A 13967-nucleotide genomic window follows, 5' to 3' on the forward strand; every position below is an offset into this window, starting at 1 on the left:
ATAATCTAGCAACCTCTATGATGCCAATAGCCTTGAGCAGAGGAGCAACTTAAAGGGGGTACTAGTCTTTATCCCTAGTGGAGAAAATGCTACCAAAAGGCAGATGCCATGGCAGGGTGGACTGGGCTCTCCAGCCTTGGTTGGCAACCAGTCTAGAAGTCAGACAGTAAAGATCTTCATACTGGCTGCTACTGCAGCCAAGCTGGTTCCAAATGTACTGGCTTCTGCCTTTCCTTTGGAATCAACCAGAGAGCGGGACATTGATATATGGGCAACTCAAGTATCTATCAACTGCCTAGGCTACTGCAGCCAAAATTGAATGGAGCAGATACTCCACCTTTGCTACTTGCATGGATGTAAGACGGCGGTTACTTGAATTACAACAGAAATATGACCAAAGGAAACAGCTCATCAGTACAATAGCCTCTCATGCTATGTATCCCTGTGACCACTGTGGCAGGTCTAACACTGGCCGCTACAGCCACAAGAGAAAATGCACCACCAGTTAGTAGAATAGCTGCAATATCCACTGTCATTTGCTGATAAATGGATGCCATTAATATTACTGACAGAACACTAAATGCAATTGGCCAAATTAAAGTTTTAATAAAACAAACCAGAAATCACTATGGAATTACTGTGCCTTGCCAGAATGAAGCAAAGAGAGGGAGGGCGAATGCAAAGGGACTCTAGAAAATACCAGTTGCTGCTAGTTTTCATTATCAGGTTCCTCATCCAAATCATATTTTACCCCTCTAACTTCCTTGGGTAAGTAACTAGAGAGAGGCTGCAAGTCAATTTTGAAAGAGCACCTCTTACAGATTTTCTGCATTGACAACATTGTTATTGCGTAAAATTGTATAGAGACCTCCAAATACCTGCCTTAACCTAGAAGTCCAATTATGGTACGTCTTAAATGTCCACATTAGGCTGGATTTTTTCCTTTGAGTTAACTCATGATTGCATTCTAAAATCTAAGTTTTTATCTAAAGAAAAGAAAAATGAAGGTAGAAATTTTTATAGTAATGAAGAAATTAGTTTGCAAAGCATCCTCAGAAGAGTCTTCAGCTGTCTTCCTTATTTCCTTCACTTGAGCAGTTCTCTACTAGCTCTGGGTTATGAGACCCAGAGAAGAAGGATAGTCAAGCAGCTAAAATATTAGGCAAGGACTTGGATACCCAAAGTTCAATACCTTCTCTGGGTCAGACTGCCTATGTAACCTTGGACAAGCCACTTAGCCTCTTTGTACTTTAGTTGCTCACCAATAAAGGAGGTACATAGTTCCAGCCTCTTACACATTGTGAAGTACTCAGATCTATAGTATTGGGAGCCAAACAGTTCCCTTTGTGCTGCTCTAACCTTTTTACCTGACACAAAGGCAAGAGTGAGAAGCAGGTAATGTGTCCAACAACAAAGGCCTCAGCTTCAGCAGATGAACTGCTCCTCATGTTCCTCAGCTTTACCACCACAAAATTTAACGCATAAAGTGTCTACAACTGCATACATGGAAAAGCAAGTACTTTCCTCCCCAAAAATGAAAATGTTATTAGTTTCACAATTACTTTTTACCTCCCAAGAAATGTTTTGTTTAAAGCTAGTAGTAGTAAAATACAATATGGCAATATTAATCAGAAAAATGCATGTTAATTAAAAAAAGAATACTATTGTAAGTTGTCTTAATTTTTAATTTCTCTCAGTTTTGGCATTTCATATTACTGCACCCCTTTCAGTCTAATTTCTTTCATCTAAGACAGACATATTCCACATTTACTGAAAATAGAGCCACTTCAATACTGTCATGATTAAGATTTGTCCTTTTCCAAGAGATAAAGCATTCTTGTAAAGCATACAGAAAAGGAGAGCATCCAGATAGATATTTGTTACCACTCCTTAACAAAAATATTTCTCCACCAGTCTAACTTACAGCTGGTCTTGCAGCTCCACAATGATATACTCCAGCTGCTCCTTTTCCATTTTATGGGCTAGATCCATATCTTCAATCCGCTGCAGTACGAGTTTATTCTGTGAAACAGATTCAGCCAGTTGTGTTTCTCTAAGGCGTACCAGCTCTTCAAGATAACCCTGGAAATAGAAGTTAGAAATCTTCATGGAACAATAACAAAAGTGATGAACAAACACATTCCCATTTTTTTTAGCTTAAGATATACAGCTTTACTGTTTAGTTTTGTTTTAACATTCTTGTGAATGGACATGTAGAGATTATGCATCATCAAATTCTGACAAAAAGAACACCTTTTAGGTTATTAATGTGGTTAGAACAGTCTTTATTCCAAGAAAATGGAAGCAGAACCTGGAAAGAGATAAATGAGATTACAATGGTACCAGCATGATCGGCCAATAAATGTCGTACTACTAGCTTTAAGCTTTCTCTTTAAAAAAAACCAAACTAACAAAAAACACCACCACCAGAAACTGGTTACAACTCTATTATTACAAAGCAATTACTGAAGACATTGGAAGACACACCAAAAGGACAAGAAAAGAATCAAACTACTCAGCCAACAGAGGATCGAAAATATTAGCAATTCAATTTTTATTAGGAAAGTTGGGAACAAATGAAGCAACACCAAATTATACAAAACAGCAGCAAAAATGTTTAGTTGAAATTATGTCTCTCAGGTGCAGGGTACAAAAATACAAGGGGGATAGTTCACTTATCTATACTTTAATTAACTTTTGAGAGTGTGTAGCTTGAGTGTGACCAAACCAGAGGTTTAGTTAACAGCTCTTAGTAGGCTAGTACACATTCTCCACATCCTTAAGCTTCCAGAAAATGGTAAAAAAGGCAGGGTGCTCAACTCTGGGCCTGTGGGCCAGATCCAGCCCACAACACCATGTTGTCCTACCCATGGGGCTCGCCACAGGTCTACAAACTTGGCAATGTGGAGCGGCAGCAGTGCTTCACAGCTACCAAATGTCCAGACCCATGGAAAGCCCCATGACCTCCATGCTGGATAGGGCACCTGATCCCAGCATGCAGGGCCAGGTGGGGGCAGCTCTAGGCCCCAGGGCCCAATTCTAGTTGGGTGGGGCTGGGAGAAGGCAGTGCCAGGCCCCCAGGACCCAGTCACCAGTGCAAAGGGGAAATTAACCAGCTTCACAGTTGCAACCAGATAAATACTTGGAAAGTAGAGATGAAAATCATACATTTGATCATATCCTAAGAAGAGAATACTTCAAAGCACCCAAACAATGACACTGATTTTGAAAAAAACAAACAGCAGTCAACTAGGATGTAGACTGTAATGTTCCATGGGTAAACAAATTAAAAAAGGAATCCATCCAACTGGATTGCCAGTTCCCCAAAAGACTTAACTTTGAAAGCTCAACATGAACCTATATGAATGCAGAAAAGAGGTAAGAAGAATCACAACAGGCTGATGTAGCTGCAAAGGAGATCTTTGGACACCTGAAAAGATTGAGAGATACATACTAAAGGGAAGATGCAAAGAATGCAGAGTTGCTCAATATCCACTTCATTTTAGTCTTCACAAAAATAACTGAAAACTTTTGCTAATTGTTGGGTCACAGTTAATATTAACAAAGAAGAGGATGACCTGCAGATCATGAAAAACAAAAGACATAACAATTTTTGATTTATTTAAACAAATATTAGGTCCGACTGGGCATGTCTACACATGCAATTAATGCAACTGAATATACTTCAGCTCAACTTTAGCCAGAGTAAATTAATCCTGATGTCACCTTCTACATGTGCACTTAAGCACGGTAATTTATTGCGCTGCTGGATACTACTTGCATCTGACAGAACTATCCAGCAGCACACTAAATTAGTCTACAGCACCCTAATTACCATGCACATGTAGACAGTGACACTTTACTGTGCAGCAAATTAGTCTGATGCGCAGTAAAGCATCTCACGTAGATGCACCCACCGAGTCCCCCACCTCAAGCTGCTGAAGGAACTAGCTGAAGAAATCTCAGAACCACTGGCAATACTATTTGCAAACTCACAAGGGCCCAGAGAACTAGACAAGGGCTAAACATAGTGCCCATATTTAAATCGTTGAAAAACAGAAAATTCTGAGAATGACAAACCAGGCAGCCTGAATTCCAAGATCTGGGAAGTTACTGGAGCAAATGATAAAGATTCTTTTCTAATTTGTAAATACCTGCAGGATGAAGGGATACTCACTAGCAGCCAACATAGTCCACAGATAGGGATTGATTCCTACCAGTACAAATTTCATAGGAGGACTAGTAGAAAGAACTCTCCAGCTTTCACAGAATTGTGGAATATTCACTGTCCTCCACATCAGAGAGAAGTATACATTTGTTCAAATTAGACTGGGAGGAGAGAGATCTTCCACACAGGTAACTTATCTAACTTCCTACAAATGAGTCAGTTCTCTTTTGCAAAAAGTCCCCTGAACAGCTGTACAGTCATTTTTTGGGGTGGGCACAAACATAATGCCCATTCATTGGCATAGACTTGTTAGGAACAGATCTTGACAAATCAGCTTGATTTCCCTCTTTGACAGGATAAATGGTTTGGTGCATAAAGGGAAAGGGTTTGGTAGACATGACATAACCAAATATAGCTAAGGCTTTAGAGCGAGACCCACATGCCAAATTTGCAATTTTTGCAGAAACTGATTTCAGGCAGGTTCCACAATAAAGTGCAGGCCCTGCAAAAAAGCATGGGCTCTGCACTTCTGGCAGGCTCCCTGGAGAAAAAAAAGCCACTTACTGAGAATAAAATGCTGACTCCCTCTGGGGAGTCAGTAGTCCTTGTGGCTGCTGCAGGCTGGCTGCATAGCCCATGGGGGGTTAGGGGAAGAGATATTACCAGCATGGCCAGATAGCTGCTGCCTCCACCCCCACCTTTTGCTGCCAGATGGGTGCAAGGGCTGTCCATCATGTGGCCCAGCCCCTCTACATCAATCAGCTGTGAGGGGTGGGGCTACACAATGGACAGCCCTTGCAGTGGCCAGGGGCAGGACTACTGGGGCCTCTCAGCCAGAGGCACTTGGGGGAGCACCATGCTCGGCCCACAAAAATGGCTGTCAGTCCTATAGTCTGCTCATGAAAATTGGCCAGCAGCTGCCTTGAGTTCAGTAGACACCTACTCATGAGTGACCCAGAGGAACATGAACTACATAGAGTTACCATTATTCATTATGAAGTGAGATATTATAGAGAAACTTTGGATTGATTGATTCATGGAAAATACAGAAGCCAAACTTAGCCACAGAGGACTTCAACAAGATTAGTTATCTCTGTAATGCCGAAGATAGTCCAAAGTGCTGTGTATTTTGAAAAGTAATGGTGTATTAAGGTGATGAGACCAGATAAAAAAAAGTTCTTTTATACTGAAAGACAGAATCTTATGGCGTCTTTTGTGCCAGCAAGAACCTGTTCAACAAGATACAGGAAAGGAGAAGTTCCATTCATGTCAGTGGCAAAAATTTAAAACAAAATACCTGCATGTATAAAGAGCAGAATTATAGCTCAAAAAGTTATTAAACCCACCCACCTGTTTTGATATGCTGCATCCAGTTCTGGTAATCAGATTTAAGAAAAATATTGGGAGAAGTCCAAAGAGGCCAACAAGAGTAATTTGAGATAGGAAATCAGTCACATAGAACAGCAACTTGTTAGTTATTATATTTATATTCCTACAATATTTGTGTTTAATCTAAAATTACAATTCCATGATGTCTCCCATACAGTTTCCCACTAGAGACTGAGCACATCTTAAATGTTAGTGCAGGACCAAAGAGATTAGGCTAATGACCCTCAAAATAGGCATTTTGTTATATGTTAGGAAACTTTTAAACTATCAGATACAGTAGTGCCACAACCCATATAAGTACCTAGGATAGATGGAAGCCATTATCTAAAACAAAGGAACACAGAACTGCTATATTCATTACATTTTAACCAAGATAACCTGAATAAAAATCATGCTTTAGTCACAATATCAAGGACATAAAAAACAATCTGTCATCCTCACCCTTATGCACACTTATATTTTACCTTCTGTTCCAAAGCCAGTCGATACTTCTGTTCTACCCTTTTGCATTTGTTGTACCAACTGTTTTCATCCATTATGAAAGGGGGACCAATATTTTCTGGAGTACTGCTTTCACTGCCACTGCTGCCTAGTGTTCGCAGCTCTTCTTCATCACTGCTTATGCTGTCAGAACTGAAGAATCATAATAATAAGCCACCTTTATAAGCATAATTCATTATAGTGCAAAATTAGACTTAGAAGTTAAAACACTGCTATTCTGAAAGGTAAAATATGTCAATTTCTTAAAAGAAAAAATCAGTAAGAAAAAACAGATGTTTCACATTAATGCACTACTTCAGAATCAACTAAAATACTGTGAAAATGTGTTTGTGTACTAGCTGCAAAAAAGCCATAATAGAGCACAAGGCTGGTGTGCATAGATATATGCATATACATATACACACACAGTTAAAGCTCCATTTCTTGAGGCTGAAATCTACAATACTAATTGGGGATAAGGTTAAATTTTAAATGGTGAAAGAGCTAAAGGATAAGCATAATGCATCAAAGAAATAGGAAGTAGGAAGTCAGCCATCTCAGAATGAGAAGCATTAAGTTGGCAACTCCCAGACTCAAGCAATTGAGAATGACGAGGAAGAAATGGGATTTGATTCTAAAATGCAAACCAGTACATAAAAGGAGGATTTTTTGCTATGCTAAATGAGAGAAATTTGAAAGAAAACTTCTGCCATGACCATAGTAAAGGGCAGCAGGCCATTAGATCATTAAATAAGAATATGGTCTCAGAAGTTTTAATGGGGCTCTTGTGCTCCTCCCTGTAGCTACCAGAGACTAAACTTAGAAAAAAATTAAGACAGGTGAAGTCTCAGAAGAAAGGATTTTAATGTAAAACTAAACTTCCTGCAGAATTACAAAAATGCAACACCTTTAAGCTTATTTTCAGTATTAAAATTTCTAAGTAGTAAATTTTTCATGTTTCATCTAGACATATATTGGCATCTTAAATACTGGAAGAATGCCAAATGAACTCTTTTAAAGTTGGTGGAACTCTTGATGGCAAACTACTACGGTGTGCTCAAAGTATACAGTCTTTTAGGCCACATTAACAGGAACAAACAGAAGCACAAATTACAACCTAAGGATGTAAGGGCTCTGTTCTGTTTCAACTTAAAGGCAAACCAGCAAGCTTGCCTTCCCTCTAGCAAACATGAGTGTGTCCATAAAAACTTTTCCAACTACTACATAATGCAGTGGTGACTGAACAAACACAGGATTTCTCCAAGATGTGTATGCATTTCTCAGCATGCATATTCTATTACTAATTTGGGATAAAACATTAGTATTGCAGTTCACCTTTAAGAACATAAGACAAGAACAAAAAAACATAAGAACATAAGACAAGCCATACTGCATCCAATCAATGGTTCATCCATCCTAGTAGCCCATTTCCAAGGCCAGGTACAGTTATTACACTTTTACCAGTATAAGTGATTGGAAAGCAGTGTATATCTACATGAGAACAGAAGGTTGGCACACAAAACCGATCAATACCCATAACAGAACAAAAGTTCAACACAGAGACTGGTTTAAAAATCATGAACCAGATCTAAGATTCCCCCCAACCCCAGCCCAAAGGGTGAATGTGTGTTCTGTTCATTACCAATCTAAACTATAGTGCTTACAGAAAAATTTGCAACTTAAACTGATTCTACTTTGGGCTTTTTGAACGTCTGCACCTATCCCAAATGGATGCTTTAGAGCGGGGGGGGGGGGGGGGAGGGGGCGCGGCGATGACAGGACACCAGACCTGACGGCAGCAACGGACCTGCAGCATGGGTGCTACAAGTCAAGCAATCTCTGTGTGCATCGCACAGAAAAATCAGGGAGTGGCCAGGCAGCACAGTGACAGATACGGCAGGGAGAGGGATTTAGGGCAGGAAAAAAAAAAGAGCAGACTGGGTAAGCACCACAGGGCAAGAAGCAGAAAACAAAGCAGCACATCAGGTTGGGAGCAGAAAAAGTAGCCAATTGAGCAGGGGAAAGGGATCACAGTGACACCAAGGGCAGCACTAGTCTGCGACTTATTTAGCCTTTTTGTCTGCCAAGAAGGTTGGCCTCCACTATTAATGGATCTAACATCCATTAATGTGTCTAGTCCCTTCCTGAACTGGGCTATACCATCTGCCCCTATAACCTCCTGTGGCAATGAGTTCCACAACTTAAATCTGTACTACATGAGAAAAGTTTCTCTTGTGAGGTATAAACCTCTCTCCTGCTAATTTCAGTGGGTGCCCATTCATTCTAGTTATTCTGGGATTTGCTTGTCCACACACTTTGTGATTTTATAGACCCCTATCATATCCCTGCTTCAGACTTCTCCTTTCCAAGCAGAAGAGTCCTAGTCTTTTTAATTTCTACTGGTATGGCAACTGCTCTATACACATGATCTTGTTTCCCTTTTCTATACCTTCTCTAACTCTACTACATCCTTTTAAGATGTGGAGACCAGAACTACACACAGTATTCAAGAGATGGCACACCACATATTTGTATAATGACATTATATTTTCCAATTTGTTTTCAATTCCATTTTTAATGATGCCCAATAATTAGGTTTTTTGATCACTACTGCATACTGAACTATGCAATTTGGTATTTAAAAAAAAATAACGAGGCGATCATCTCCAGAGAATACTTATAATTTCCATGTTTGGTTGTTTGTCTGAAGAGATACAATATGAAAGATATGTAATGGGATGACTAATTTTAATTCCCATCTGTTTTTTTCCAAACAAAATCTAGCAACCACCAATGTATATGCTCTTTTGAGATGCTTAGTTGAAGACCTTATTTTTTCAGTCCAACAAAAATATTAATTACATGCACTTTGGCAAAAAGAACAATTATGCGAGATCATAACGACACCATATGGTTAGACAGACCTAGCCATAAGATATTCAATTTCTATGAAGATATAAAATGCAGATACTGCAAACAGACAATCGTTTATATCTGTGTCACCTTGCAAAAGTGCAAGGCCAAATACAATTATTACGTTACAGAATCAACATTATTAAAACTGAGGCTTAATAGAAACAGTGTACATAAGAAAAAAAATTGCTTCCTACAGGAAAAAATAAACTATATACACTGTATACTATAATTAGAAAGTGTAAGCTTTGCTAACAGACCACTTCATATGCATGCCAATTGGAAAGAAGACAAACCCTAAGGGATGTATGTTGAAACTAAAATATGACAGCTCATATCTGTAAGTTTGAGCCCAAGATAAGTACATCAAGATAAGCATCATTTTGGTCACCAGATGCAGAATACCTTAGCATACCAGATATCAATAAACTTCAGGATGGTAAATACAAGCTAAAATATTTAACTACCAGCTTAACACTAAAAATAACATAAGGTTTTAAGATTTTTTTAAAAATCTACCTTTGGGTAAATTTCAGGTAAGGTGTGTAATCTATTACAGCTGGAAAGTTGCCATCCAGTCCCTCTCCCTTCAAGCAGAAACTGATAAAATAGAGAACCATGTTATATAAGAGGAGCTGAAATCTTACCAGCATACATACTCGATTTCCTTCATCAACAAAATATATCAGAAAAAAGAATGATTGAGAAATAGTTTTCAGTAAATGACCATCAGCATATATGCAGAGTCTATATTGTTAATACTAAGAAAATGAAAAGTTTTGGCCTTCATTTTGGGATGTTACAATTTTTATGCATATTGGCATTCTGAGTAGAAATACAATTCAGTACTTTTTTCAAGGACAAAGGGCACTGTAGTCTTAGTTTGCTTTTTCTTAAGGACCTTAAACAGCTATTACTCATCAAGAACTGAGCAAAAGTTATCACACATGCAATTCAGTCTACATATTATAGCATTTTCCACACTTTATAATCATTTGATTGTAGCAATTTCCAACATGGCTGAGCCCTTGTAATAATCCAGACAGATAATCCCTGCCCCAAAGAACTTATTTTAAGTCATATTACAAATTCTTACAGATGTGCTTAACTTGATTGCAATGGAAGTTACATACACACTTACTTCAATGAACATAAGCAAGTGGCTGCAAGTTTGAGGCCTAAAAGGCCAGACAAAGGGGTAAACATAATAAACATACAAGGCAAGAAATCAAGGCAACTCACACACCCCCACACACTTACTGTTGCTATGAGGAGAGAGAAGACCCCAGCAGACATTACATTTAAGATGAGATTAACTGGTTAATCATGCCTTAAATAGTAACCCAACCACATGTGCAGTTAATGGCTCAATAAAACAGGGAATAAGCCACACAGTTGTACGAAGTGTGTAATAACTTTGTGACTGGTTCCCTTCACACCTTAAATTGGAAGTGTACTGAGGCTCCCAGCCTGGGAGATGCATCAGAGCCAAGGGTTCCGACGTGTCCCTGAGGCTGGGAGCTGCAGTTAGCTGACTGGGGCTCCCAGTCTTGAGGGCGCACCAAAGCCATTGACTTCAGTGCATTCTCAAGGTAGGTCTGATCAGCTGACAGGCCTGCTACTTGCTGGTGCAGGGGGAGCCTAGGATCACAATACCGAACTCCCCCTGCATTGGCAATACACAGCAACTGGGATCTGATCCCCTACACATATAGCATGGCAGGAGGCACAGTTGTTCCCTGTCAAGAATACAATGCAGTCTGTGGATGATTTCTTGTTCTGCAATTTCATATTCAAGCTGCTTTTTAAAACATTTTTGTTTAAGGACACATTTTCTGAGGTAAATGACAAAATGTTCATGAAGCGTGAAGTGTTCTGCTATGGGCTTTTGTGTATTTCTGGAATTTGTGTTAATTGGTGACCATTCCTTCTTTTACCTTGCCTTGTTTGGCCAATGTAGACAATCAAGGTGAACCATATGCAGGCTATGGTGTGCAGGATATTGGTGAAGGGGCAAGTGAACGAACTCCAGATATTATCATTTGTGTTACTTGGTTCAGTGATTCAGTGGTGACTGGTTTCAGTTATTCTAAGTAGGTTCCTCGCCACCCTGGAAGGGGACCAGTCTCTGCTTTAAATATAATGCGCAGGGAGTTTCAAGGCCCTTGCAGCTCACACCTGGAAGATAAGTAAGTCAAGTGACCTCTTCCAGGAAAACGGGAAGCCAAAAGTAAGGGAACAACTAATTAGTACACATGCTGAAGTAGTAAAATAGGGTAAACCTAAAACAGTATCTGTATGGTAATCGGTTTTCTTACACAATCATTAGAATCCAATGGGTTTTTATAGTTCATAGATTCATAGATTCATAGATGTTAGGGTCGGAAGGGACCTCAATAGATCATCAAGTCCGACCCCCTGCATAAGCAGGAAAGAGTGCTGGGTCTAAATGACCCCAGCTAGATACTCGTCTAACCTCCTCTTGAAGACCCCCAGGGTAGGGGAGAGCACCACCTCCCTTGGGAGCCCGTTCCAGACCTTGGCCACTCGAACTATGAAGAAGTTCTTCCTAATGTCCAGTCTAAATCTGCTCTCTGCTAGCTTGTGGCCATTGTTTCTTGTAACCCCCGGGGGCGCCTTGGTGAATAAATCCTCACCAATTCCCTTCTGTGCCCCCGTGATGAACTTATAGGCAGCCACAAGGTCGCCTCTCAACCTTCTCTTGCGGAGGCTGAAAAGGTCCAGTTTCTCTAGTCTCTCCTCGTAGGGCTTGGTCTGCAGGCCCTTGACCATACGAGTTGCCCTTCGCTGTACCCTCTCCAGGTTATCCACATCCTTCTTGAAGTGTGGCGCCCAGAATTGCACGCAGTACTCCAACTGCGGTCTGACCAACGCCCTATAGAGGGGAAGTATCACCTCCCTGGACCTATTTGTCATGCATCTGCTGATGCACGATAAAGTGCCATTGGCTTTTCTGATGGCTTCGTCACACTGCCGGCTCATGTTCAACTTGGAGTCCACTAGGACTCCAAGATCCCTTTCCACCTCCGTGCCACCCAGCAGGTCATTCCCTAGGCTGTAGGTGTGCTGGACATTTTTCCTCCCTAGGTGCAGCACTTTGCATTTCTCCTTGTTGAACTGCATCCTGTTGTTTTCTGCCCACTTGTCCAACCTATCCAGGTCTGCCTGCAGCTGTTCCCTGCCCTCCGGCGTGTCCACTTCTCCCCATAGCTTTGTGTCATCTGCAAACTTGGACAAAGTACATTTCACTCCCACGTCCAAGTCGCTGATGAAGACATTAAAGAGTATCGGTCCAAGGACCGAACCCTGCGGGACCCCACTGCCCACACCCTTCCAGGTCGAGACCGACCCATCTACCACGACTCTTTGGGTGCGACCCTCTAGCCAATTCGCCACCCACCGGACTGTGCAGTCATCCACATCACAGCCTCTTAATTTGTTCACCAGTATGGGGTGGGATACCGTATCGAAGGCCTTCCTGAAGTCCAGGTATACAACATCCACCCCTCCTCCTGTGTCCAGGCGTTTCGTAACCTGGTCATAGAAAGAGACTAGGTTGGTCAGGCACGATCTGCCCGCCACAAACCCATGCTGGTTTCCCCTCAGCATAATTTGTCCTGCCGGGCTCTCACAAATGTGAGCCTTGATAATTTTTTCAAATACTTTACCAAGGATGGAGGTGAGACTGACCGGCCTATAGTTGCCCGGGTCCTCCTTCCTCCCCTTTTTGAAAATGGGGACCACGTTAGCCCTTTTCCAGTCCTCCGGGACTTGGCCCGTGCGCCACGAGCATTCGAATATTCCCGCCAGTGGCTCTGCAATGACGTCGGCCAGTGCCTTCAGCACCCTGGGATGGAGCCCATCCGGGCCTGCCGACTTAAAGGCATCCAGTTCTTCCAAATGACTCTGCACCACCTCAGGATCTACGCATGGAAGTCTGGCGCCTTGCTGCTGCCTCTCTACAACCCCAGTGAGAGACTTGTCGTGCCCCTCGCTTAGGAACACTGAGGCAAAGAACTCGTTGAGGAGTTCAGCCTTGTCCCCTCTATCTGTCACCAATTGCTTCTGCCCATTTAGCAGGGGTCCTATTCCTCCCTGGGCCTTCCTTTTACTCCCTATGTATCTAAAAAACAATTTCTTGTTGTCCTTTACTTGGGTTGCCATCCTCAGCTCCATGGTAGCTTTGGCCCGCCTAACTGCCTCCCTACAAGCACGAGCAGAGGAGGTATATTCATCTTTAGTGATCTCACCCTGTTTCCACTTTTTATGTGCTCCCCTTTTGGCCCTTAGGCTGCCCTGGATTTCTCTGGTCAGCCATGGAAGCCTCCTGGCCCCTTTCCCTCTTTTGCCTCGCTCGGGGATCGTCTTGCTTTGCGCCCAAAGGATCGTTTCCTTTAGGCACAGCCACCCTTCTTGGGCACCCATCCCATCAAAACTCCTACTCTGCAGTGCTTCCTTGACTAATCGCCTGAGTGCAATGAGATCAGCTTTCCTAAAGTCTAGCACTTTCACCCTACTAGTTACCTTACCCACTCGCCGTCTTATTATTCCTTCAGATTCTTGCTTTGTCCCACGCACTATTTCAGCTATGGCAAGTCCCTAGACCTTCAAAAACGTTGTACTGCCCTGGGTACATGGATATTTTATTGGTACATCAATCTATTTATAACAGATCTTGAAATCTACCTCCTCCACAGATGCCCCGTCATACCCCTGGTTTTTCAAAGGTACACTAATGACATCTTTAATGTGTAGACACAATGGGAAGGATCTCTAGACGAACTCTACCAGGACTTAAACAACTTATTAGTTATTCAATGTATAATAAAAGATGTAACCTTCTATCACACTTCAAACTTGTAAATCACTGTGCACTTTCCGTCTACCAGGGACGGAGCCAAACCATGTGGAGCCAGGGCCTTGCCAACTCAACCACTCGCAACAGATGTGTCTAAAGGCTGAGAGCTTTAAGTGACAATCCTGTTGTCCTTAGCAT

General features: G+C 41.6%; 1 protein-coding gene across 7 annotated transcripts in view; it reads right to left on the reverse strand.

Annotated features, from left to right (window-relative positions):
* The window catches only part of RUNDC3B (RUN domain containing 3B), a 103010-nt gene that overhangs the window by 48413 nt on the left and 40630 nt on the right, over positions 1-13967 (reverse strand). For all 7 annotated transcript variants that reach the window (XR_009462660.1, XM_019497757.2, XM_059729035.1 and 4 more), the window contains 3 exons: positions 9470-9550; positions 6022-6190; positions 1925-2082 (listed from right to left, as the gene is read on the reverse strand). Coding sequence is in view for 6 of the 7 variants with exons in the window: in XM_019497757.2 (XP_019353302.2) it covers positions 1925-2082; positions 6022-6190; positions 9470-9550 (408 nt within the window). In the remaining variant the exon portion in view is untranslated. The remainder of the gene's footprint in view (positions 1-1924; positions 2083-6021; positions 6191-9469; positions 9551-13967) is intronic.

This window comes from Alligator mississippiensis, chromosome 5, assembly GCF_030867095.1.
Source record: "Alligator mississippiensis isolate rAllMis1 chromosome 5, rAllMis1, whole genome shotgun sequence".
Taxonomy (NCBI): domain Eukaryota; kingdom Metazoa; phylum Chordata; order Crocodylia; family Alligatoridae; genus Alligator; species Alligator mississippiensis.